Source organism: Drosophila tropicalis, unplaced genomic scaffold, assembly GCF_018151085.1.
Source record: "Drosophila tropicalis isolate 14030-0801.00 unplaced genomic scaffold, ASM1815108v1 contig_158, whole genome shotgun sequence".
Lineage (NCBI taxonomy): Eukaryota > Metazoa > Arthropoda > Insecta > Diptera > Drosophilidae > Drosophila > Drosophila tropicalis.
This window is the reverse complement of record NW_027172602.1, coordinates 4,281,153-4,306,500: the sequence shown is the minus strand read 5'-3', so window position 1 is coordinate 4,306,500 and position 25,348 is coordinate 4,281,153. Positions and strand designations below refer to the sequence as shown.

General features: G+C 37.4%; 2 protein-coding genes across 5 annotated transcripts; both read right to left on the bottom strand.

Annotated features, from left to right (window-relative positions):
- Positions 1-83: 83 nt before the first annotated feature.
- On the bottom strand, positions 84-14,820 carry Gclc (glutamate--cysteine ligase). 4 transcript variants are annotated; one of them, XM_068296513.1, is made up of 5 exons: positions 13,832-14,820; positions 2,929-3,555; positions 1,711-2,849; positions 1,462-1,643; positions 84-1,392 (listed from the first exon to the last, which is right to left on the bottom strand). In XM_068296513.1, the coding sequence occupies exons 2-5, from the start codon at positions 3,551-3,553 to the stop codon at positions 1,203-1,205; spliced, it is 2,136 nt and encodes a 711-aa protein (XP_068152614.1). In that variant the 5' UTR covers positions 3,554-3,555; positions 13,832-14,820; the 3' UTR covers positions 84-1,202. The 4 variants fall into 4 exon arrangements, with proteins under 4 accessions (XP_068152614.1, XP_068152623.1, XP_068152630.1 ...); XM_068296522.1 differs by lacking the exon at positions 13,832-14,820 and adding an exon at positions 5,502-5,683; XM_068296529.1 differs by lacking the exon at positions 13,832-14,820 and adding an exon at positions 3,956-4,103.
- LOC137582100 (nudC domain-containing protein 1) lies at positions 14,336-16,904 on the bottom strand. The gene is made up of 2 exons (XM_068296541.1): positions 15,557-16,904; positions 14,336-15,487 (listed from the first exon to the last, which is right to left on the bottom strand). The coding sequence occupies exons 1-2, from the start codon at positions 16,830-16,832 to the stop codon at positions 15,003-15,005; spliced, it is 1,761 nt and encodes a 586-aa protein (XP_068152642.1). The 5' UTR covers positions 16,833-16,904; the 3' UTR covers positions 14,336-15,002.
- Positions 16,905-25,348: the final 8,444 nt, after the last annotated feature.

Here is a 25,348-nt window from a genome sequence, read left to right as displayed (position 1 = left end):
CAATTTATCCCGTATATTCTCGGTTTTTCATTTTCTTTTTTCTCTAGTTTTTCCTATCTCATTCAGAAGGCATTTAGTGTGTGTTTCTGTGTGTATATGTGGTGTGTATTTTGATATTTTTGTTTTCTTTATTGTGCTACAATTAAGATTCAACAATTGGTTTTTTGTTTATTTTTTGTTTGCTTTGTGGTCACAATACAATAATTGCAGTTAAAATGATGATAATAATAATAATAGTAATAGTGGTGTATGTGTGTGTGTGTGTGTGTGTGTGTGTGTGTGTGTAATACATAATAAATAATAATAGCACAAGTTTCTACAATTTTGTTTTACTTATTACACTTTTAAATTCTTATGATATAAAAACAGCAGGCCACATTTAGTTACAAAATATATATAGAAATTGTAATAATAATTAAAAAAAAAAAACATTTCTTTTGCACTACATTTGTTGTTTGTTGATGTTGTTGTTTTCTTGTAGGTCAGATGGTACGGCACTTGATTGAGATTTGATTTTCAATATAGTACATGTATATATATATAAAAAAAAAAAATTGGGAAACAAACAAAAACCAAAACAATCATCCAATCGACCGATTAACTATCGGCCGATAAATAGCCTAATCTCTCTTTTTCTTTAGAACTGTCCTCTTCCTCTCTTTCCATTGACTTTCGCGCTTCATTACCATTTTCTTTATCCCTTTTTCAACTTTTGTTTCTTGCCTCGCTTGCTTGGCTTTGCCCCTATATATTAATTTTTAGCCGCTGACTTCGTCTCATCGGGCGGTATGACAGGGGAAATTTGCATAATATTGTTGCTGCTGCTGTTGTTGTTGTTGTTGATGATGATAATGATAATTTATGCTATAAGAATATTGATAAATGTCCATTGAGAGGGAGAGATGCCGCAACATTTAGAAGATTGATGGGGGCCAACGACAGAGAGCATTCGCAAAAGGATTATAGTAAAACAAATTAACAATTCAATCCAAAACGACAATCACATGCTGCGCGCGGCTCCAATGCCCTTGCCCTTGCCCTTGACCTCGTCCTTGCTTTTGCTTTTGTTGCTCTTGCGGTGATCTTTTCCATATGTTTTCTATCCCCTGTCCCACAAGCCCTTAGTATTAGCCCCATAGTCCTAGCCCTTGCCATTGCCGTAGCGCTAGCTTTAGTCTAGCTATTGGCTCTCTGCAGCCGGATCATTTCTCCTCACAGCAGCCATTCTTAGCCAACTGCTTCTGCAGTGCTGGTGGAATGAAATCTTTCGTCTTTGTTTTGGAATGGTTCAATTGGCCAAGCAGAGCCGGCTCAATATGCTTGCCCTCCTGTATGCGTTGAATACGTTTAAGCAGATCGTAATTAATCTGATCACTAACCACCGAATCTTGCCTAGAAGAGCGAGGAGAAACATGAAATTAGCTTACTTCACATCAGTAAATATTTAAACCTTCGACTCACTTGTAATCGGGATGATTGAGCACCTGTTCACGCATCCAGGTGGCTGTCGTGATTAATTCACCGGCAGCTCGCTTCTGTATAAAACGTAGATACTGTTCAATGGTGCAATGGGTATCTGTATCCACCTCCATGGACTGCAGATAGCTGCGTATTAACGGAACTAAACCAGGAAAAACATTTGGCTAGGGGGAAAAGATTGTTTTGGTTAAAATTGACATACGAAAAAGGGTTTAAATAAAGGAAACTTACTTTGCCATTGAAAATTTCATTGATGGTCAGCAATTGGAACAGTTCGTTCTCCTCATCATCCGTATCGGTATGCTCATCGCTATCGGCACCACTGCCATTCATTGAGGCTTGACCATTTATGCCATGACCATTCATGGGTTTCGATGTGCCATTTGTCATTACTGGTGTCTTGGCATGACCATTTTCCTCCTTGAGGATGCCATTACCATTGGCAGTGGCATTGCCATTGGTGCCATTGATTCCATTGGTGGTAATGCCATTACCATTTCTGGTACCATTAGCCGCTTGAGCCGCCCGCTGTTCAGTGGACTTGGATGATTTGCGGAACCAGAATTTCTCCGAGCGACAGGCATCACGCTTCTGTGCGGTTTGCATATTCTCATCCACCTTGCTGATGGGCGTAAGGAAATTCAATTGATACGACAAAATCACCCTGGTGAGTAGGACGACAAAGCAAACAATTGCCGCATTCTCGAAATCACTTATCTGCGCCTCACATGGCCGGAATTCCACACGCCAGCCAATGGAGCTATTCGGTGGCGGTGGCTTGAAACGCATCGTTTGCCAATTTGTCGATTGTATATTCTCGAAATGATCGGTATCCTCTTCATCGTTCTGATGTACTTTCTCGCTAAACAGCGATACAGTGTCACGGATGAACAAATGCGCCACATGCTGGGCCAGTAGATGATCAATGCCGCCTTCAATTAAACGTTGGTAGACATCCTCATCATAAGTTAGTGGTACATCATTATATTTGGCTGCCTCCGGTGACAGATACGAATCAATTGAATCGTAACGTGATTTTGCAATACGGAATTTTTGCTCCTTCAATGGGGTTAAACCACGTTCCTCCTCGGTGCGACAATCGACCGAAGAGCTTATAACATTCCAACGGCAATCCGATTCGGTTAAATAGCCACGATAAATGGGCGAGGCAGCTGTCAGGGCCAACATGATGGGGCAAAGGGGTGCCAACTGGTCATATAGACGTCTCGCTTCGGTTATATTACAGGCCTGGAAGGTCAATTGCAAACAGCAACAGCCCATGCCAAAGCCCATGGCATCAAGTAGAACCACATCGGGTTCACCCGGTGGTGCGCCCTCCACTGGTAATTTTGTCTTTACATCCTTGAATACTGTAAAACAAAACAATAAAAACGGTTAATTCCATCGAATCTCTCCCTCTCTCTCTCTGGTTAGTAACCACACACTTACCCTTCAATTTAATGGATACTTTCTCGCCGCGACGTTTGCGTATGTTACGGGTCAGAGTCTTAAAACGTGGATGACCCGGGAAAATTGCCTCATCGGGAAAGTATAGCGAACGGGCTGAGCTCAAAGGATCCTCAGGATGCGGTTGTGCCAGCGGATACGTGAAATTTGGTGAACCCAATCGCGGGAAATTCGTAATGGACATGACGCACTCATCACTGCCCAAGAGCTCGGTGACCTCTTCACGACGATAACGCATATTAGCCTCCACCAGATTGAAGTGGGCCATCAGACCACCGAATGGTTTGCCTGGTGTACCCTCAATCATATATGCACCATATTCTGGGCGCCACAACGATTTCACATTCTTTGGGTCGGCCAACTCTTTCTCGTTTAGCTTCTCTAATAGATCCTTTGCCTTGAGGGCCACACGGGCCACCTTCTGCTCATCATCGAATTTCACAATTATATATTCAACCTCATCGCCCCATTTCAAGATGTCTCCCTGGCGATCCTTTAATCTGTGATAGAGATTGATGAACTGATTGATCCCATGTTCCCGTACATGATCGGCCAGTTTTTTGGTCTCCTCCCAGGATAGTGGACTGCCCTCGCTCAATAGACCCATTGCTGTAATCACAATAGAAAAAAAAGGGATACCAATAATTAGCAAAGACGAAAAAGGATACAAAGTGTAGAGAAAGAGCCCCTGCCCCAAGATCACTAATTCCACTCATTTATATATACATATATATCTCTTTCATCAGACAGATATTTACTATATACATGCAGTACAGTTGCAAATTGCGCAATCGACAAAATCGCATAAAAAAAATGCATTGCATGAAATTTGTTCTTTGGTTGTGTTTTGGTTTTTTTTTTTTTTGTTTTCTTGTTTCTTTTTTTCGCTCGACTGCACAAAATGCAAGATCAAGAAACTTTAGACGATATTTCTTGGTTTTAATTTATTAAATATATTTTTGATTTTAGCATTTTGTTGAAATTCATTGGGCTCAATTATATAGATAACCTTGCTATGGATGGATAAATGTTTAGCTTAAATTTTGAATTCTTTAAATAATGAATTAACTAATAAAAGGCCGAAAAATTAAATTGTAAAAAAACACACACAAAAACAGAAAACATTTCAAAATGTTTTGCAACTAAATGAATAAAACAAAATCAAGTGACATTTGAAGAATGGAACACTAAAATTATTGACAACTTTATGAAACAATTCATTTCTAATTAAAATCTTGAAGTTATAGAAACAGTTGAGAAAATAGTTTACTTTAGATGGAATTTAAATTTAATTAAAATGAAAATTCAATTAATGTTTGATCAACCCACATAATCATTATGAAAATTCAAAATTTGATAGTTACAAAAATATGTTAAACAATACTTGATGTCCCTGATATTTATCCATTAGATGTATTTAAGTTTGAAATAATGGTAAGTATAACCGATATTCTTAATGAACGTTGGAATAGATATCTATAACGGTACATTTGGTGATGTGTGTTAACTTTTATTTATTCAATGCTCACTCACACACAATTTACAACGTTTCGCTCAATTAATTGATAAGCGCACTTTTCTATATACACATACATATATATAGACCGAGACAGAAGTCGGTCCAACCAAATATTAATCAAATAATTGATAAAAGGGATTCAGGCATTTATTTATACTCTATATATGTGTACATATGTATGTACATATATACGATGTATTATATATATAATAAATGTATATTTATACAATATATTGAGAGATTGGTTGCTGACGGCCACTTGAAATGATTGAATCATACTTTTGGCCAGCCAAAATAAAATTCTTGTGAGCTTTTCATTATTGTTGTTGAGCCGTTTTTGGTGCGGCGTAGATTTACGACCACTTAAAAGACTTTGACAATTGTTATTAAATCAAATCTAAACAAACAATCAATAAATTTAGTGAATGTGAGCAAAAGATTTAATGAGCCTTAAGTCGATCAAACAGATCACCTCTGTCATTCAATCAATCGCACATTGAAGAGGCCCGAAAATGAAGTATTTAATTCTTGACACAGTTAACGCTCCAATGGAACTTGAAGTTGACTAGTAAGTTAAAAAAATTAAAGAATGGTCTGCCCTTGTATTGAATAATATAGAAGACTTGAAGGCAATAAGATCATATTACTCTACTGTCTACTTGTATCTTTGATATTTCCTACTGAATACATAGAAGGAAGGATTTTGGTAAAGAAATGAATTTACTTTCATTAAATTTCCAATTAGTTTGTATTCAACACTCACAGGATATAATATCTACGAGATATGGCTTTGTTTCGTAAAGGAAGTGTTTTCTGTATTAATATTATTCTATCAATAACTTTGATAGACTTTCAATTAAATTTGTATTCAATACTCTTACACACAGACACACACACAAATATGTATATACAAAGGATCAGCAATACCGTATAGTAATACCATCAGGGATAATAGAAAATAAGGCTATTTGAAGTATTTTTCACTCTCACATTTAAAAGGATCAAAAGGTTTAAAAAAAAAAAAAAAAATCCATACCTGTTTTTGTTTTTTGTGATTACTCAAGGATATGAATAATGCACTAGGAATTTGCACGTTTTCAAAATAATTTTCTTTACGAAATTCTTTTCTCTTCAATTTGAGTTTAGAGTAAATACAAATAATACTAACTAAAAGTAAAGGGAATGCTCTATTTGGCTTATTCTGGTTTGCTTCACGGCAAAATGCCAACTAAATATACCCACGATCAGATTCCAGCTTATTATGCCCAACGACTCCGGCTCTGGCTCCGATCGTTCGGCAGACTGTATGACGATCGGCAAATGTGATCGTATCGACGACATTAGGCGGGAGGGCACGGCCAAAAAGGTTTTGGCCATATCTTTGGAATCAGAGTCCCATAAATGTCGCGATCGAATAACTGAATGAATTCCGAACGCAAAACCCTAACTAAAGCACTTGAAATTTTCAAATTGATTGAGTGCCATTATAATTATTTGTGCTCATGTAATTTATTATACACATTTTTTTCGTTTTATAGAAAACAAAAAAAAAAAAAAAAACAAACGTATTTGCACAAATCTGTCAATAAGAAAAAGCACCAAAAAACACATAAGAAACAAAAAGCAAAACCAAAAATTCTTGATTTACCGTCGACAACAATTTTTGTGAACTCATAAAGATTATGGAAAACAAATAATATAATAATATAAGCAGAAGGTGTAGAACAACTAAGTAAATTAAATACAGACGAAAGTCTAATTCTTGGTATGTACATACATACATATATAAATGTATTGCTCATATAAATATATATATATATATATTTATAAATAAAGAATTTCTTGACGCATTTGCTGCATTGTAAATAATGATCAAGTGGTTTTTGGTTTTTGTATATAAATATTTAAAGCAAAAAGGAAACGCATAGATCGAACTCTCGAACTCAATTGTATATTAGCCACTTTAGTTTACTTTAATCAAGTTAACCAATTTCATCAGTTGACAACACTTAAAGGAAAAGAAAACAGAAATATTTTAGAGCTTATAAACCTCTTGCTTCAAATTAATCACATCAACTGATAAGATATAGACACAGAAAGGGAGAGATACCATCATTAGTAAAAGGGTGTTCATCTGGTCGAAGTAGTCTTATCGAAGGGGTCATCGTTCCCCCGAAATTGTTACAACGCTCGAACGGTTCTTCTTCACACTGTCATCGCCTCCTCCTCCTCCCCCATGCGTCACATCGATTCGACTATTACTTGGGACACATGTGAAACGTTGTTATTTACCCATAAATTCCATAGGACTCATACTATCGCACTAATCAGGGTACTCTACATACACTTATTGTCCTGTCCATTAATAGTGGACAAATTTTTGTTTTCGGCCTTGGTTAGTAATATGGATCAATCAATCGATTGAGCAATACGTGTTAATAGCAAATACTAAGACAATATTGACTCTGATTCTTAATAAATGTCATTAATGCGTTATTAGCTTATCTTGTGCGTGCTCTTTTGCAGCAACTGTACCTACAATGTGTTTTTTTTTCGTTTTTAAAAATTTGATTGACTTATCGTCGTGTTTGTGATTTGTATGATAAAAGGGCAAACTCTGGGCATTTCCCTCCACGTTTTTGTTACTAATCTCTCTCTGACATCTTCTATATATATATATATATATATGTATATGTATTTGTTGTTTTCTTTTTTGGCTTCTTATCATAGATAGAAAAGTATTTTCAATAGCCACAATTGAAATGCTCGACGATCAACAAGTTAAGCGTGGAACGATGGGACCATTATGAGTGGCCCCAACAAAAAAGAAAAGAAAAAAAAAAAACAAAACAAATTTATTTAGACAAATGTAAAAACTAATATATGAATATGTGTAATAGATACGAGAAATTCCAATGAGAAGCGCAACTGACAAGCATTGTGGGTGGATGGTTGGCTGATTGACTGGTTGGTTGGTTGGTTGGTTGGTTGGATTAGCTTGCCTTGGCTTTAGTTTCCCAACTAGAACAATGTAAATGCGCTTAGATAAGCTTTAATTGCACAAGCAAGCTTTACAAGTAGATAAATATATGTATGTGTGTGTGTATGTGTGTGTAATATATACGGTACTACTATACCTATAATACTACTATATCTATAATATATATGTATGTACTTATAAGCTTTGGTTAGATAAGACAAATGCCTAAGTGCTTTGCACTATTGTAAGGAACTAACTTAATCTATTTTTATGACTATTTAAGCATTAAATTTGAGTTTTTAGTAGCAAAATTTACATAATTTTCAATTTAAACAATAGCTATTATTTAGATTATAAAATATATCTGTCTAGATCTATATTTATTGACTATTTTACACTTGACTAAAGATAAAATGTCATAATAACTAACAATAATAACTATAAAAATCTCAAAATTGAATTCTAATATACTCAATGGAAACTTGGTATCTAACTATACAAGAAGAATAACTTTCTCAAGAAGTTATGGGCTAAAGTTTAGCTAGATCTTCAAACTTCGTAACCTCTCAGACTTATTCTCAATGTGATGAACTAGTTCACTAAAACAACTTCAATTACTCACTAGCTCACTTACTAACTCGCTTATTGGAATCAAATTAGAAAAAAATCAACAGGTCAATCACTGAGTTCATGAACAGAAGAGTTAATAATGAAATGAATGAGTAAAAAGAGAACAATTTTAGCTTAATCACTCGAAGTTTCCCCAATGGATAAGACATAATATACAACTTATCTATCATATTTCCCTATATATTCCAAAATTTACATATGAATCATGTTTCTAATCATATCAATTGATACAAATTAAAGCAAATTGTTAGCCATGATCAATGATATCAATGAATTGTCACGATTAGTGTATATGATTTATATAGATTTCTTTTCGTAGTTCTTTTAGTTGCTGCATCATCATCAGGCACCACCGGCCTCTCCCTCCCTTTTGTCGTCATACTGCTTATTCATTCATCGACTCACGACTGGGGCTCCTTGACCAACGCAATTGAAAATGCCGCAGGGCAGCTTGTCGGGCAGTTAGTTGGCACTTTTTTTCGTTCTCATTTTCGTGTTCAACTTGATGAAGTTTGTGCCATGTCATTTGAAAACAATAATAACAATAATAATAATACCAAGTGATATTGTGTATACGCCTAGCTTGCCGGCCTGCCTACCAAAATGTACACATAATAACAATAATAATAATAAAAACGAAACTCATGTGCAAAAAACCAAAAGATGGTGAGTCATTTGTGGAATGGATTTCATTGGAATGATAAAAGTTTTGATGAAATACTTCGGGAGATAAGTGTTTTTTTGGGGAAATATCGAGAAATGGAATAGAATAGAATGTTTTCAAAGCCCTCTACATCGTCTCCTGAAATAGAATTTGAATTTCTTGAAAATCGCCAACTGATTTTGGGCATGCGCCGGCAATCATTTTTCTTCTCTTTTCTTTTTTTGTATTGAATTTGCTTTCAGGGTCATTCTTTTTGAGAATAATGAAACAGAAAATACAATAACAACAATTGAAACAAACAAAAAATATCTATTGATGGTTTAAAAAGAAAACAAGAATAAAGTAAACTGCAAAATATACAAGGCAAATACATATATTTGCATTTATTGTATAATATTTGCACAATTTTTCTCAAGTACATATGACGCGTCCGAATGGTCGGAAAAGTACATGGCGCAATCAAGGCAAATCGTTAGAATCAATAGTTGTTGCACTTTGATTACGATCACACAGACAGAGAGAAGAGAGAGAGAGAGAGAGAGAAAAGGAGGAAGTAATATACACTTACATAGATAGGGGCTAGAGAGTAAATTAAATTACGTATACGCCTCATAAAACGAAAAGAAAAACTATTCAATTCAATTTGAATTTGATTTCATGTCATGTTTAGCCTTCTCTCCCCCTTCCTCGCGTTCTTTCTCTCTTTCTTACTCTCTCTCTCTCTCTATCTCTGTCTCTGTGTGTATGTTTTTTATGCCTTTTTTTGAGGGGCATATTAGACCGTATTAAAAACCCAAAAGATCGTAATTCTTTTCATTGAAATAAAAGTTTGCAAAACCTAAAAGCACACGCACAAATGTTTATTGGGACCATAAAGAAATCTACACACACACACACATACATACACACACGCGATTTCTGGTTGAGCGGCCTTCAGAGAACTCGGTTACTGCAAATATTTCATTTTATTTTGGCATATGACAGCTTTTTGTTCAATTGAAACTTGACACAGAACAACAATTAAAGACAACAACATGATCTTATATTTAATTAGCAAAAATTTAATATCTGCTATGAAATATAAACAGACAAATATTAATAACTATACAGCGGAGGAAGCCCCCTTTCTCCCCTCTCAGTCACCATCAGTCTCTTCCATTCTCTAAGTAAATGACGCAGTGTGTGTTTAAACAATTGGTGCAACCACAACAAAAGCAACATGTGTGTGTCTGTAATTGTGTGTGTGTGTGTGTGAGTGTGTGAGTGTGTGGGGGGGATAAAGAAAAGAAGATGACGCATTTAGCTGCTTAGTAGAGGAAGAAAAACAAAGTTGATATGGTGTAAGTTACCATTAACGCAAATTGTTTTTCATTTCTCTCTCTAAAATTGTTTTAAAAACTCTTCTGACGCACCGCAGCAACAAATACAATATCTACACACGTTTTTCCAACAGATCTACAGACGTTAATTAAATCAAATAAGCAGACTTTATTATATACATTCAATACAATGTGTCTGAGACGTATACCGGTTTCCTTTTTTTTCTGTTTTTGTTTATGTATCGATAGCAATTGATAAATATTTGACAATACCGCGTAAAACACATTTTGTCAAGGGTTCCCCCTTTAGGGGAAAAATATAAACAAAAGACGAAAACAAAACAAAACTAAAATATTTGTTACTTTTGAAATGGCAAAATAAATTATGATTTAATTTATTTGCAAACGGAAGCAAGAAACAGATCCAAATTCCAAGAATTAAAACCACATCAAAATGACGTTTCGGTTTCTAATAGTAAACCGGTTTCAGTTTCATTTGCGATCATTCATTTCGTTGGTGTTTTTAGTCCTCAAAAACTTCAAATTCCAACCAGATGTATGGTAAAACAGATGTATTCTGTATCAAAGAGTCGTCAGATATGGAGTTCTTTGGAGTAAATTCCTTTTATGAGTAAAATATGTATTAGATTTCCCATGTGCTCTTGGGCATTCCATATGAAATCAACAAAATGGAATGCTTATTATACACATGTGATCTTGTCTGTACTACATATACATATGTACATATAGTCTGTGACCTTGAGCAACTATTTTTCTTGTATTTGATTTCGTTAACTTTAAATTCTCTGGCTCTGTCTTTGTGCTAAATAAAGGGTAAGAAAAAAGAGGTAAACATATTATTGTTCTCAAGCTTTGTAAAGTTAAAGAAGGATTCTACAAGATAACCAAGTCTACCCCAAAAGTATGCCACAAAAAGTTTTGACCATAACTCAACTCTTTTAAGGTCTATCCACATGTTTTTTTTTTTTGTCTTAAAGGTATTTGCAACACATGCGAAACTATTTAAAGATCTTTAGACTTAAAAACAATTCTCTTAATGACTCTTAAGTTTCTGATTTGCAATTAATTTATTTCTATGAATATTAGGTAAAATATAAGTAAATATTTCAATTTTTTACATATTATTTAGACAAAAATAATAATTTCTTGATTTTTATTTATAATTTTAGCGGTTTGATTTGGTCGAACAAACTTATTTTGAATGCGTTTAACAGGGTATCATTGCGAATTTTTGATATGCCAGCAAAATTTGCTTGGCCATACATTGTCTTATTTAGCACTATTTTTTTTTATTGTTGTTGTTGTTTTTGTGTATTTACAAAGTTTGTATGGTGCAATGAAATTTCAGTACCGAGTTGAAACATTTAACGGGTTTCAGTTACAAGCAAACAAACAAACATTTGTATGTACACAATAAGTATGTATGCGAATTTGCCACAATGTCAGGCTAAAAATGTGTCATATTAGACTGTTGGGACAACATTTTGGTGCACACACATTTCCTGTATAGTGAGGGACAGAGACCAAGAGAGAGAGAGAGAGAGAGAGAGACGTCTAATTTGTAACATTCCAATTAACAAGGGCAACTTATACATACATACATACATGAGGCTACATATATGAGGCTTATATTGGCTATGAATTATTTTATATTTTATGGGCTATAAATTTTGAAAAAGAATCTATATTGCACTTTTTATGATGTGTTTTTTGCGTTGTTGTTGTTGTTGTCTTCTGTAGGCTCTTATAAGAAACAAACAAGAAAACATCAAGAATTTGAATCACATCCTCATGATATGTATATGACAAATGCATAAAATATATGCAAATAATTGCATAATCGTCTCTGGGAATTCCTTTTGCGATAGAGAGAGGAAGAGAGAGAGCAAAAGATTATATAACTAATGCGTTGTCGTTTATGGAAAATTCCAAAATGGTTTTCTTTTGGCCCCCAAACGTTCTTATCTTTTGGGGAAATAAAAGCTAAAATAATAATAATAGAAAGGCGACGAAAGGGTTGCACGGTGCGGTGAGAGAGGCGGCAACAGTCCGCTGCTGTCAATTGTAAAATGTGCAAACAAAATAAAACGCAAAACGTAATAACAACATTCAGAGTTAATTGGCTTTTAATGCGTTTTAAGTGGGATAGAAAAAGAACAAAAACTCTGCACACTTAATCGGAGTTTGTCGATTTTGAAATAACAAATATGTACATACATATACACACATACACATACGTATAACCCTTGTTCTTAACTGTCTTTAACTGAACTATAAATTTGTATGAGTTTTACACCAGAAGAGCTTAAGCCTTTAGTGAGGGGGTCAAAATGATCGGATACGGGTTGGATGACATTGAAACTTTTCTAACTTTAAGGAGTTTATATGATCCTGAATATCTCTTGAATAAAGGGAACAGATCCGCAAATAAATTCTTAGAAAAGTACTTTCAAATTACTCTTAAAGTACTGCTTGTATTTCTAATCAATATCAAATGCACAAAATTTTCCAACATTAAGAACTTGATGTATTTAAATATTCAAGAAAGAATTAAAATGCAATAAAATAGAGACTTAGCCTTTAACATGGGAAATGGATTCGAAATGGATTGATTGATCTACTTGAATTAGATAATTGGTGTATTAAATGTTAATGTAGATGAATTCTTTTATTAAAAAACAATTTGAAGGAAGAAAATAACTATCATTAAATATAGATAATATATTAATGTGTAGGTAGGCGGCAATAGATGATGTTTAATAATTTCGAGAAGGCTCTGCTATTAGCGGAACCTAGCAAGGTCATCATAAAGAATTCCTAGTCATGATGTGTGTGATAATTGTAAAGTGTCACCAATGCAGAAAAAAAAAAAACAACAAAAAAATATATATTGTTTGTTGATTGCTTTCACACACACACACACACGCACATACCTACATATATATGTATGTATATATATATATACAAATATATATATGAACATATGCTCGATAATTGATCGTGTGTTTAATGTGGCTCGTGCGTGAGTCATGTGAATGATTCGTGCGAATTTTTTAGTGCACGTTCATGCTGATAAAGGCAAATGATATGCAAATTGACCTATGTATCTCTTGGTTTGTTTTCTCTCTGCTCTCTCTCTCTCGGAGTTTCTCATTTTCTCTGTTATGTTTGGTGTTGCATTGTATGGTGAAATAGTAAGTGCCTTGAACTTCAAAAAAGCGTGGGAGTGTACCGGGGTGGTAGAGGGGGAGATGAATGAGAGGGTGGTAAGTAAACCCGTTTCGGGCCAAGCCACACGCGTCGTATGAGTAATGTCCATAATTAAGAGGACGCTGTGACGTCACAACTTATACTTCTCTGTTTGAAATTAATGTTGTTGGTCTTTTTTGTTGTTGTTTTTTAATCACTTTTATCGCATGTGTGAGCTGCGAGTGAATGACTTAACAGAAATGTGATTTTTTTTATTCTGTTTTTTTTTTTTTTTGAACTTTTGAATTAGACCCAGAAGTTTCCATCGTTTCCAAAATGGAAACTAATGTCAAGGCTATTATCGAGCCATGTGTAATTACAGACAATCAATAAATAAATTAGTTTTTGTAATTACGCATTAGACCTTCCTCCCTTATTGCCCTCCCACGGCCCCCCTGAAACACCTACATTCTCTTTGAGTTGGCTTTCTCAAGGTCTAAATACTTAAACTATAATTTGTGTCCAGTCACTCAACGTTACTTAAACTTACTAAAGTTACTTACCGGCAAAAACTGAAGGTAAAAAAGGTTGATTCCTGTTGTTGTTATTGTTGTGTGTTGGTTGGTTGGTCTCTCAGCTGTTGCTCTGGACGACGTGAATGTTGGTGTCTCTGATTCCAATTGGAAAAACTAGCGGCACAAACAAAAATGACCTGCTTAGCTTCCTCTCTCTCTCTCTCTCTCACGCTCTGTTTCTATATGTATTGGTCCTAGCACTCTTTCTCTTTCAGAGATTTGTTGTTGCAATTTAGTTAGTTGTGTAACTTTTTAATTTCCCGCTTTTATTTCACAATTTTTCCAAAACAAAAACAAAAAGAAAACCAACAAAAGCAAAAACAAAAAAAAAACACAACAACGTGAAATAATAATAGATTTCTAGAATCCGCTTCCTTTTTGGATGCTCTCCCTCGCTCTCTGTTCGGTATTGCTCTACTGTCTGGCTGCCACTGCTTGATGTCTGGCTTGCGATTGCAGCAAATTAATATGTATAATTTTTGTTTTTGTTCGTTTTTAATTTTTTAATAATAGACACGCCGCTTTGCACTGAAAAAAAACGTGCTCTAGCAATTTTAGGTGGTTCTCTCTTTCTCGCTCTCACTTTCGCGCTCTTGCAGTGAGTGTGTGTGTGGGGGGGCTATCTCTGCTCTGCTCTGCTCTTGCTCTCTTTCCGCATGAAATTGATGTATTTTGCTGCTGCTCTTTTGCCCAAGTATTTCACAATAGATTTACAATTTGTTTAAACTGTATTTTGATTTAGTTAACAATATTTACACGATTTGATGCCAGCTCAAAAATAAATATGATTATTCTTTGTTGGTTTATTCTTTATATTTGGTTGGGGGGCTCTTATTTTTGGATATTGTTATAAACAAATAAAACACTCCGACAACGATATTAACACAAACGAATTGAAAGTTCCACTTCAACTGCGCGGCTATTTATGTAAAAAAAAAACAGCGACGAACAACAACAAAAAAAACAACAGAATAATACAAAAAAAAAAATTCCGCTTAAACACAGCTGTGAAATACTGTTGTAGAATAGTGGGTGGTAGTTATTGCTCCCCGCTATTTGAAGCTTGCTCATATACTGTTTTAATCACTGGAGGAGCAGTCCACCCGCTATTTAGATTTCAAATTTGTCGAATAAAATTGATTTGCTTCTTTTTTTTTTTCTAGACCTGAAGATACATTAGACCGTTTTGGGTTAGTATTGTGATCACATTCGTTGCCGTGGTCATTCCCAGGACTTCGCCTGCATTGTCATCGAGTGTTATTAGACTTTGTTTGCCAATGGTCACCTGAGGTCCATTCCTTTTGCGCAATCCGCCAGCGGAATCGTAACGAGACTTGTACACAAAGACATGACGATGCGTTTCGCATATAACCGCATAGTCCAGATCTGGACAACAGTCGATGAATTTTCGTTGCTCCTTGGAGGCCTGGACATACGCAAAGGCATGAAGATTGCCCTCATGCCGCACCCGCCACTCATCCGGCTTAGATGGCTGATACATTTGCAGCCACATGGAGGCGTCTACACCCTGCCGAGTGGCAAATGCTGCTGGATATCCAGGACGCAATGATGTACTAAATAATGGTGGCGTGGGTCCCAGAAATATTGTGTGAGTGATGCCACCAGTAGGAAGATTAAAACGCACTGAGCAAACGATAGAGAGACAGGATAATTAGAGAACTATTTTGTGTGACCTTTTGAGAGATGACTTACCCATTTTGATGTCCTCGTTTGTGGACTCTAGGGGAAAATCACATTCTTCAATTGGATCCTCTAGATTGGGTATGGGCAAGGGACGTTCGGGTAATCCATTGTCCTCTCCATCCGCTTCCGCCACAGTCTCTTCGCGCGCCAGCAATCGGGTCCAACTTTCAGCGTTTTGTTTCACCAATGTTAAATGCAATTCATCCCGTTCCACTGTCCATGTGGTCAAATCATGATCTACACGAGCAAAAAGTTCACCCTGCAGAAGCATTAGCTTTTCGAGACACTTTACTTCAATATGATCAGCTTTGGACTGTATATCAAAGTCATTCCTTGTGGCATTGTTGGGCAATGGGAATCGCAAAAGAACGTCTTCAGCTGTTTGGGTCCAGGTATAGGGAGCTGCAGTAGCAGCGGCAGCATCAGCTTCTGCATTATGAAGCTGCGGGCGTGTATCTTCACTGTCCTCCTGCCCACTATCTGCCTTTCCTACAGCTTCCCTCTGCGCTTTTGTTTGTATCTCACGATTTGAGCAAATAATCAAGGACTCGGCTTTTGGTTCAAATGCAGCATAAAATATGGAACCAGTGGTCTCCAATTTCTCGCAAATCTTGTATATCCATTCGCCAGTAGTGGCCTGTTCCCAATGGGACCAAGTGAGATCCATGAAATAGACAGTGCTGACGCTTCCATCATTTCTGCTGCTCCGACTCTCTCTACGTGCCACTTGACCAGCCAATAGTGAAATACGTTTACGTTCTTGCACTACATCCAAACGGGCATCATATAGAACATAGCCACGTTGATCGTTCGAAGGATTTACCAAAGTCTTGGTAATCAGTTGCCACGTTGGTGCCCGTGCACGATCTCCTGTGTCCAATAGATGGAATGTGCTCATGCCATCGCAGAGTATGCAATATTTCTCCGATATGAAATGCAAACTGTAGTTGTAGTCACCAACCTCTTGAGTCCCCGAGTCCAATGTGTATACAACGCTCTGTTCACGTGGTCTGCCTGACTGCGTATCATAGGAGCACATTACTATCTCTCGACCGACATTTACATAGTAGCTATTGGTTCGCAGCCAGGGATCAGCATGGAGGCCATTGTGCTTGGCAAACGCTTCGACGTGGAGCAATGAGTACTGATTATGGTGCGGTTCCAGCTTCAACGGTTGGCGGCTACAATCCTGGCGCAGCACGGGAACCGCATCAAATGACAGCTTGTAGCCATCGAAGCTGGGACAGAGCAGATTCCTATCTACGGTCAAATCCACAACAGGCATGTTAGTTTGTGTTCCTTGGCGCGGTGTTTGTTTTTTGCTTCTGTCAGGTAACCGGGTTCGATTTGCAACTTGTTTGAGTAATTTGCTATTAAAAAGTTGCCAGATTTAGTTACAAAATAGCTGAGTTGGCAACACTACAGCTGATATGTTACATTGACAATCGATATATTTATCGCACAGTTTGAGTCGTTATCGATAATTAATCGACTTTACTTAGTAAACAAATCGATTTTAATTTTTGTTGGCGCCACTTAAAGAACCGCCAAATTGAAATTGTCTTTAAAATTTTCTTCAGTTCATAAATCAGAACATTTCAATTAAAAGCAAAATTGTGTGTTAGTTCATGACTAAGTTCGAAAACGAAATGAGTTACGCTTAAGATGAGCTCATTGCTTAATTTTTTTTTTTTGTATATGATGTTGCAATTTTGACGTCTTTTATATTATTGCTCGCTATGCTCCTTTTTCTTTCGCTTCTTGGGAAGGCGTGTTTTATAGGCGGCTGCTGTCTTTGACATTTGAAATTTGTTTGCCTTAGCTGTTGTTGTTATTTTTGGGTTCATTTCTGGCCAGTGTCCGTTTTATGGCTGCCAACGGCTTGTTGCCTTTTTCAGTTTGCTTCTGCACAATTTCCATTATATTCGTTTTGTTGTTGGCCTCCCTCTGCTGGGTCTGCTTCAGCTTCACCACGCACACCACTCATTATCGTTCTTTTTATTTTATACGCATTGTTCCAAAATCCCCATTCCCACCACCATCCCCAATCCTCGCAGGCTATTGTTTGTGGGAGGCTAGAACAAAATTTGATGAGGCTGCATGTCTTTTGATTATGCCATAGAATCTCCCCCAACCACTTTCCAGCTCCTCCCATTCTGGCTCAGCCATGTTGTCATAATGAGAGCTCGTAAACATTGATGACAGTTGAGCGGCTGCTGCAATTGCCACGCCTCCCTTTGGGGCCAAGACCATTGATTGATTCTGGTTTCTGTTTCGGTTTCTGTTTATTTTCTTTTTTTCGGGTGTTGGAGACGGAGATTATGTTTAAAATGGCTTCTCTGTCTCTCCCTCGTTGAGCAGAAGGCGAAGAAACTATAATAAAGTGACATCCCATGACCATGAAAGTGGCTCGTCGGGTCACTGTCAAAAGCCCAGCTCATCACTCAAGCGACCGGCAATGGTTATCATTAATCAAATTCACATCCATATCCCAATCCTCTGCTCATACCAAACCATCCGACAGAGCCCACAACAATGGGTATAAATGGTGGCGTCGCTTTTGCCTTTTTATTGCATTTGTCACCCTCAATTTGGCCATGGAGTTAGGAATTTCTTTCTTTTTTTTTTTTTTTTTTTTTGGTGGGTGGGTGGTGTTTGGTTTGTGGTGTGGAATGGGTAAGGGGAGATTTGAAAGGGAGTTGTGTGAGAATGGAAACACATTGCCTCAGTTGGAGGGTGACAAGCAAGAGCAAGGACACTGACAAAGGGGGCTAAGGGCAAGGTCTCAATCTTGGCTGTGAACAAATTAACTTCTCATTTATACAAATACATATAGATATACTCTCGATGGCTTCAAATTTGCTAAATTTGTCTGAATCAATAAAAACCACTTGACACTTTATGATTTTTCGATGTGCATGGCTTCAATTCAATTCATCTTTAAATGTATTCGAAATGTTTCGAATGTATTTAAAATTTCTCTCGTTTCATGTGTGAGCTTACCGAAATTATCCTAGCCCCATGGCTCATCCATTTTGGTGGCACCAAAGTTTCCACTACATATATCAATTACATTCGCATTCGATTAGTAAGCCAACATGCATTCTACTCCATCATCTTCTCCTAAGATTGATGGTGCCTGAATGTGAACAAGTCCATTTGTTCGTGGTTAACTGATTTACTGCATTTGGCTTCAAAAATATTGCAATTTAATTTGCTTGCATTGGCAAAAACAACAAGCAAATGGGAGGGGTGGAGGGGAAGAGAATGGCACGAAGCAAACCTCCCAAGTTTTTATTTCGTTTGTTTTATCTCATGTGTTTGCACTTGAAACAACACGCGCTGTTTGCCTCCAAAGTTCATAGTAAAGTTGCCTTCATTACCATTACCTAAACCAACCTAACGCCTCCTCCTTCTCCTACACCACATTTGGTCATCATTCACCCGGGAACCAGACCAACGCCAGTGTCCGCAAGTAGGGGCCATCAATCAGCTGGGCAAACTACTATTAGAAACAGAGAGAATCTGAGAGAAATGGAGAAACTCTAGAGATTGTGAGATATTGCAGTCGATTTGCATGGTTAGAATAAATTTGCATGAAACATTTTTGGCAGACCTTAAAGGAATTTTTTTATTTTTCCAAGTTTTCGAAACGATTTCCTCCAATCCCAACCTTCAATTTTAAGTTATATAAAAAGGATTCCAAAGGTTAGAGTATTCAGTCTTCCGACATTCTTCCTTGTACATTTAGAATCAAATCAAGTTCTGCATTTGAAAACACGGAAAATTGTGTGTTCATCATATAAAAAGCTTAAGAATTCCTGCTCCACTTGATTATTGCCTTGCTGGGCAAATATTAAGTGGTCATAAAAACACGAGCAAGAAAAAGTAGTATACTAAAATTATTTGGCCATCTAAAATTCTGAATTACGTTTATGTTGAAACGAGAAGTGAGAAAGAAGGAAAACCGAGCGAAAAAAAAAAGGAAAGGAAAAATCCAAAACAAACGAAATGCAGCAATTAAATTGATCGCTCATGTGGGAACTGAGAGCTGATGCTGGAATTTCAGGATGAAGGCGAAATGTTTGGTGCATTGAAAATTTTATATGCCAGTCAACTTGACAATAATGTGGGCGGAGAGAAAGGCGGAGGGTTGGTGGGCGATGGGTTGGTTGGAAGCAGTTGCTATATGTTTGTCCTTGTACGTGGGACCCGAACCAGAAGGCTTCCGGCGTTTGCCCAAAGCGGAATAACAACAACAACAACAGCAACATCAATGTGTGTGTGTGTGTCTCTGTGTGTGTTTGCCAGCAAGCTAAAAAAAAAAGAAAACAAAAATTTCATTTGAATGTCTCTCAGTGGACAAATCAAAGATAACGAAACGAAAGCAACAAAAAATAAAGAAAACATCAACAAAAAAAACATTAGCCAAAATAAAATAGACCGTTTCCACCTTGAAGAAAATAAAATTGAAAAAAGCAAAAACGGATTTATCTCTACAATTGCTTATTGAATTAAACTTGAAGTGAACAACAACAAAAAAGAAACACAGGAGAAACTAATGCCGACTTGGCTTAATGCCCTGTAATATTTTAACAAATTTTTCAAATAAGTTTATCTAGTCATCGAGTCTTATTGTTAGTTACTTCAATTAAATCTAGCTTCTATTGATTAAGGCATTCTACATCCTTTAATCTATTAGAATATTTGATGTTAAAATTGATATTCCAAAAAGGAAATGAAAACTTTCGAATACTCTCAAATGAGTCAAAGTTCGTTGCATCAAACATTGATTACACAGGCCGACATATTTGAGGTCATTAAAAAGTGTTTGAGGTCAATAGGACTGCTTTAGTAATTGGGAGGTGCTGATCACGGCCCTGTACTTAGTTTTTCTCCATCACGTCAGGATATTATTCCATGATATAAGCATAGTATTGTACTAAACACTTGAATATTTTATCCCATTAATATATTAGGCTTGATTTAAAGGAAATTTACAAAATATCAAAGAGTTATTTCTTTGTTATAATAGATAATATCTTACAATCTGGATATGGTTCTATAATGAGTAAGATTTGAACCAAAAAAAATCAAAGAAGCTAACATCGGCTATGCTGAATTTTGTATACCCTTGCAGTCCTTGGTAATAATAATTTTACATGTTCAAAATTTGTTTTCTGCAACTCAATTCATCAATATACAAACAAAACAATTTTACTCTCATATTATCACATATGTAAATTTCATAGCATACTCGATTTTTATGAAAATGTTTCTTCTAGTTCTTCTAGAGCTATATTATATAGTGGTCCGATCCTTATGGTTTTCATACTTTATTTTTGCCGGGTAATAAAAACCCCCGAAAAAAAATTTCAGCCCGATAGCTGAGTAAAACGCGTACGCACAGACGGACATGGCTATATCAACTCAGCTTCTCACTCTGATCAAGAATATACATATATACTTTATGGGGTCGGAAACGTGTTCTTCTGTGCGTTACAAACATCTGATCAATTTTATAATACCCTCTGCAAGGGTATAAAAAGTTGAAAAAATTGTTTTAAACTTTCTATATTATACTTTTGAGTGCCTATTTCCAACCCACGATATCCAGATTTCACTAAGTATGCAGTTAGAATCAGCGTACCCGAATTAGTTAAGAACACCTCCCAAATTAACGTCACCCCAAATCATGTCGACCTGTCTTATTGATTTTGGAATTCAAATGAGAAAAATTTGTTAAACTTTTCAAGTAAACCCGTTTAAATCACTTTAAATAAAAGTCATCGAACATCTGTGAGGTTTAACTCCTGTCTAAGCAGTTGAATTACTCAAAAGATGAATAAATAACTCAAGTTTTTCTAAGACTCTTCTTGCCACATACTCAAGTGGGAAATAAATGAATAGAAAATTGTCAGTTATAGCTCAAGATATCAAGTTGAATTGGCATAAGTGAATTCCAATCTAAGGACTTTCTACGGCCAAAGAATGATTGACGATTGTTTTTTAATGCCATTTTGATTTAATACTTTTCGTTAATGTCTCTGGAAAAATGTATTTGGCAGCGAAAATGAAGCATATTTTCAACATGAAACTATTTTGGCTTACTTGGCATGAAAATGAAAAATTTTAGGGCGGTCAGGCCAAAAAAGGCAATTAACTTTTGCTTAACTGTCGGACATAAATTTTTCGGTAAATCCACTGCGTGACATTTCACAACCCCCCACCCCCTCACACACACCAGACACATCAGTCCACTTGTAGGCATTTTCTTTGTGATGCTTAAAAGCTAGGCAATTTTCCCGGACAGATGTGGTTCCTGCATTTTTATGCAAATTCTATGTACAGTCAGCTCAGCTGGCATGTCAATCAATCAGTGTACCCGGCTCCACTTCGCCCCACCCTCACCCTCACCCTCACGAAAGTAAGTAGGGTGACCCCCTTGTCATTTTGTTTTTAGATGAGACTGTGACAATGTCCAGAGATTTACATATTCTCGTATATCCATGCACGCAAGTGTTGTAGGAGCATTATCCATGCGTTATCCTTGTGAATAAATTAATTTTTGCATAGTTATGCAGATTGCCTGAGGGTCAGGCGACTTGTAATGATAAAATGCTGGCAAATTTTATGGTGTAGACGGTTTTTTTTTTTGGCTTTTTTTTCTTCATTGTTCCATTGTTGTGGTTAATTTAAGCAACAATTTATTTTGCATGCCCCAAAAAGTAGGCAATGTATGCGAAACGGTTTCAGCTTTATTTTCATAGCATACTTATTTGGGTGAAATTTGAGCGAGAATTTACGAGCAGTTAGAAATTCAATTGCCAGCACGAAGTTCACTCTTGATTTGTAGCGAGTGGGAGTGGGAGGTTTGCCACCAGGCAGTCAAGTCGTCTGAAGGTCATGCCACCTCGGTGGCATGCAACTTGAATGCCTGTCGACTGACTGGCCGCTGCACTTGCCACATAAATCCCTCATGCACTTGAAATCGTTAAGATGCCATCAGCGAAACGGAATGACGAATTTTATGGTTTGCCTCTCAATTGAGAGCGATTCGTTAGCTTTTGTTGGTTTTTCTGGTTTTCTCAGTTGCTTGGTTTCTTGGTTCGCAAGCATTTCCTTCTCGCCTCTCTCTCTCTCCCGCCTTGTTGGAGTCTGCTGTGAGCAATTTACGCGGCGGCATTTTGGCTATTTTGTCAAAATGGTTTATGATCCGCGCATTCAGCGAGATGGGAATTTCGTGTTTAAGTGTATGTGTGCGTGTGTGTGTGCATATACATGTGAGGATGATTCAACAACACCTTCATTCCTCGGATATTGTAACATTTCATCTTTAAGTTGAGCTTCTTTCATTCGTATTTATCCTGCAGGCATAACAATTGACCAAGTTAACAGTCAAACTACTTACCTCAATTGCTTTGAAGGCCTAAAAATAAACTCATTCATTAAAAAAAACCATTGACAAATTCCATTCACTGTCTCATTTAGGAATCGAATGCAGAATGATGCAGAATTGATATATGTATAATCCAATTGACAGAAAACAGGCGGAAGTAATGTTTGCTTTTCAAAACGAATGCTTGCATACTTTCGGGATCAAAATTTTTCTCACTTTAAGTCCCTTGGGAATATGGAAAGATGGTAGATGAATATCCAGCTAGACGCAGTTTCCCGTTTCCAGTTTTTCAGCGGGAATCTTGTGACGCTAAATGTCATAAATGTGTGGCAACCTTTCTTTTCCCGCTTCCCAGTTGCTTTTGACAGATTTATGAGCCTGTAAAGTGACTTGAATTACTGCATGTTCTCTTGGAAATATAAACCACATTGGTTGAGGGACACGAATTTCCCCCAAGTCCAAAAGTAGAAAAAAACAACAACACATCTTTTCATTTAAATGATCAAAATTGAAATGTATATATGTATATATAATTGTTTCATAATGTTGCCATTTTGATATAGTATATACATATACATTTATATATATTGTTTGTTTCATTAATTGTATGTATATATATAATTTGTTTCGTTTGCTTATCGCTAGGCATGTGTGTGTGTTTTTTTTTTTTTTTTTTTTTTTATAAATAGGGGGAAAGCATTGAAAGCCGAGGTGTGGGACTTGGTATCGACCTTGGTTAGTGGTCACCGCACCGCACTAAAACCTACCCTATGCTCCGTATCCCTCTCGCGGAACCAACGCTGAAGTACTACTTCACGAGGGGGAGATGGCACGTATGCCTCGTCTAGAGTTTACCTAGAACTGAAGTTTTGGTTACGCTGGCGTTCAGCGCGACGCAGGGATTGCATGATGACTGCTGCCATGTGGCTAACAGCTAGCCAATTGTTTTGCGAGCTAAGTAGGATATCCATAAAGTCGTTGACTATAAATGGCCTCCCAATGCCTAGGCTTAGCTCTTCCCGTTCAGCAGAATATCTAGGACAGACAAACAGGACGTGTTCTGCGTCTTCTATATTCCCCGCACAGTGTGTGCAAAAGGGATCCGTCTCATGTTTAAACCTATGCAAGTAGGATTTAAAGCATCCATGTCCCGTCAGTAACTGTGTCAGATAGAAGTCAGTCTGACCATGTTTGCGATTAAGCCATGGCCGAATGTCGGGGAGAAGGCGCCTTGTCCAGCTCCCATGGTTTGAGTCACGCCATCTGCGTTGCCAGTTAGTCAGAGTCGTCTCTCTTCTAACTGGCGGCGGATCTCTATTTCTAGCCTCGTTAGCCAAGAGGTCTAGTGGGGCCATATCAGACAGCACCAAGGCGGCATCTTCGGAGACTGTCCTAAACGCGCATATGGTCCTGAGCGCGCATGTTCGGTACGACGATCTGCAGTCCCGGCTGTAGGTGGGGGATGACATCGCTGGTGCCCATATGGCGGCGGCATATAGGATGATGGACCTTACCACTGTCGAGATGAGCCATCTGCTCCGTTGCTTGGGGCCGCCGACGTTAGCCATGAGGCGAGTTATAGCTGACGTGGCCTTCGCAGCTTTATCTGCGGTATACTGCAGGTGGGCTTTGAATGTTAGCCTATGGTCCATCATGACTCCAAGATATTTAATGGCAGGCTTTGATGTTATTGAGCATCCGGCGACTTCGATCCTGGCTGTTTCCACTTTTTTCCTGCTGCTTATGAGCACGGCCTCGGTTTTGTGTGCGGCTATGGATAGTGAGTTTGCCTCCATCCATTCCAGAATCCTGAACACTGCTGCATTGGTGTTTTCTTCCGCTTGCTGTATATCCTTGGCCACAGTGACGATGGCGATGTCGTCCGCGAATCCCACTATGCGAGTGTCAGTTGGCATGTCCAATCGCAGGACAGTGTCGTACATAACATTCCACAATGTTGGCCCGATCACTGATCCTTGGGGTACTCCACCTGTGATGGTGTGTTTCCGTGGACCAGCTGCTGTGTCGTAGAGTAGCACCCGATCCCGGAAATAGCTGCATATCAGGTTAATTATGTACTCAGATATGTTTAATCGCTCTAGGGACGCGATAATGGAGTCCCAGCTGGCCGAATTAAAAGCATTCCGTACATCCAACGTTGATATAAGGCAGTATTTTTTGTTGCCGCCTTTCCAGCGTTGCCCTTCGATGGCTTTAGCGGCTATCTCTACCACCGAACTGATGGCGTTGATAGTGCTGCGTTTCCTCCTGAATCCGAACTGCCAGTCCGACAGTCCATGACGTTGCTCCAGTTCCTTCTCCAGTCTGTTGCAAATGATGCGCTCAAAAAGTTTCCCAATCACATCAAGCATACACAGGGGTCTGTATGCAGATGGGTCATC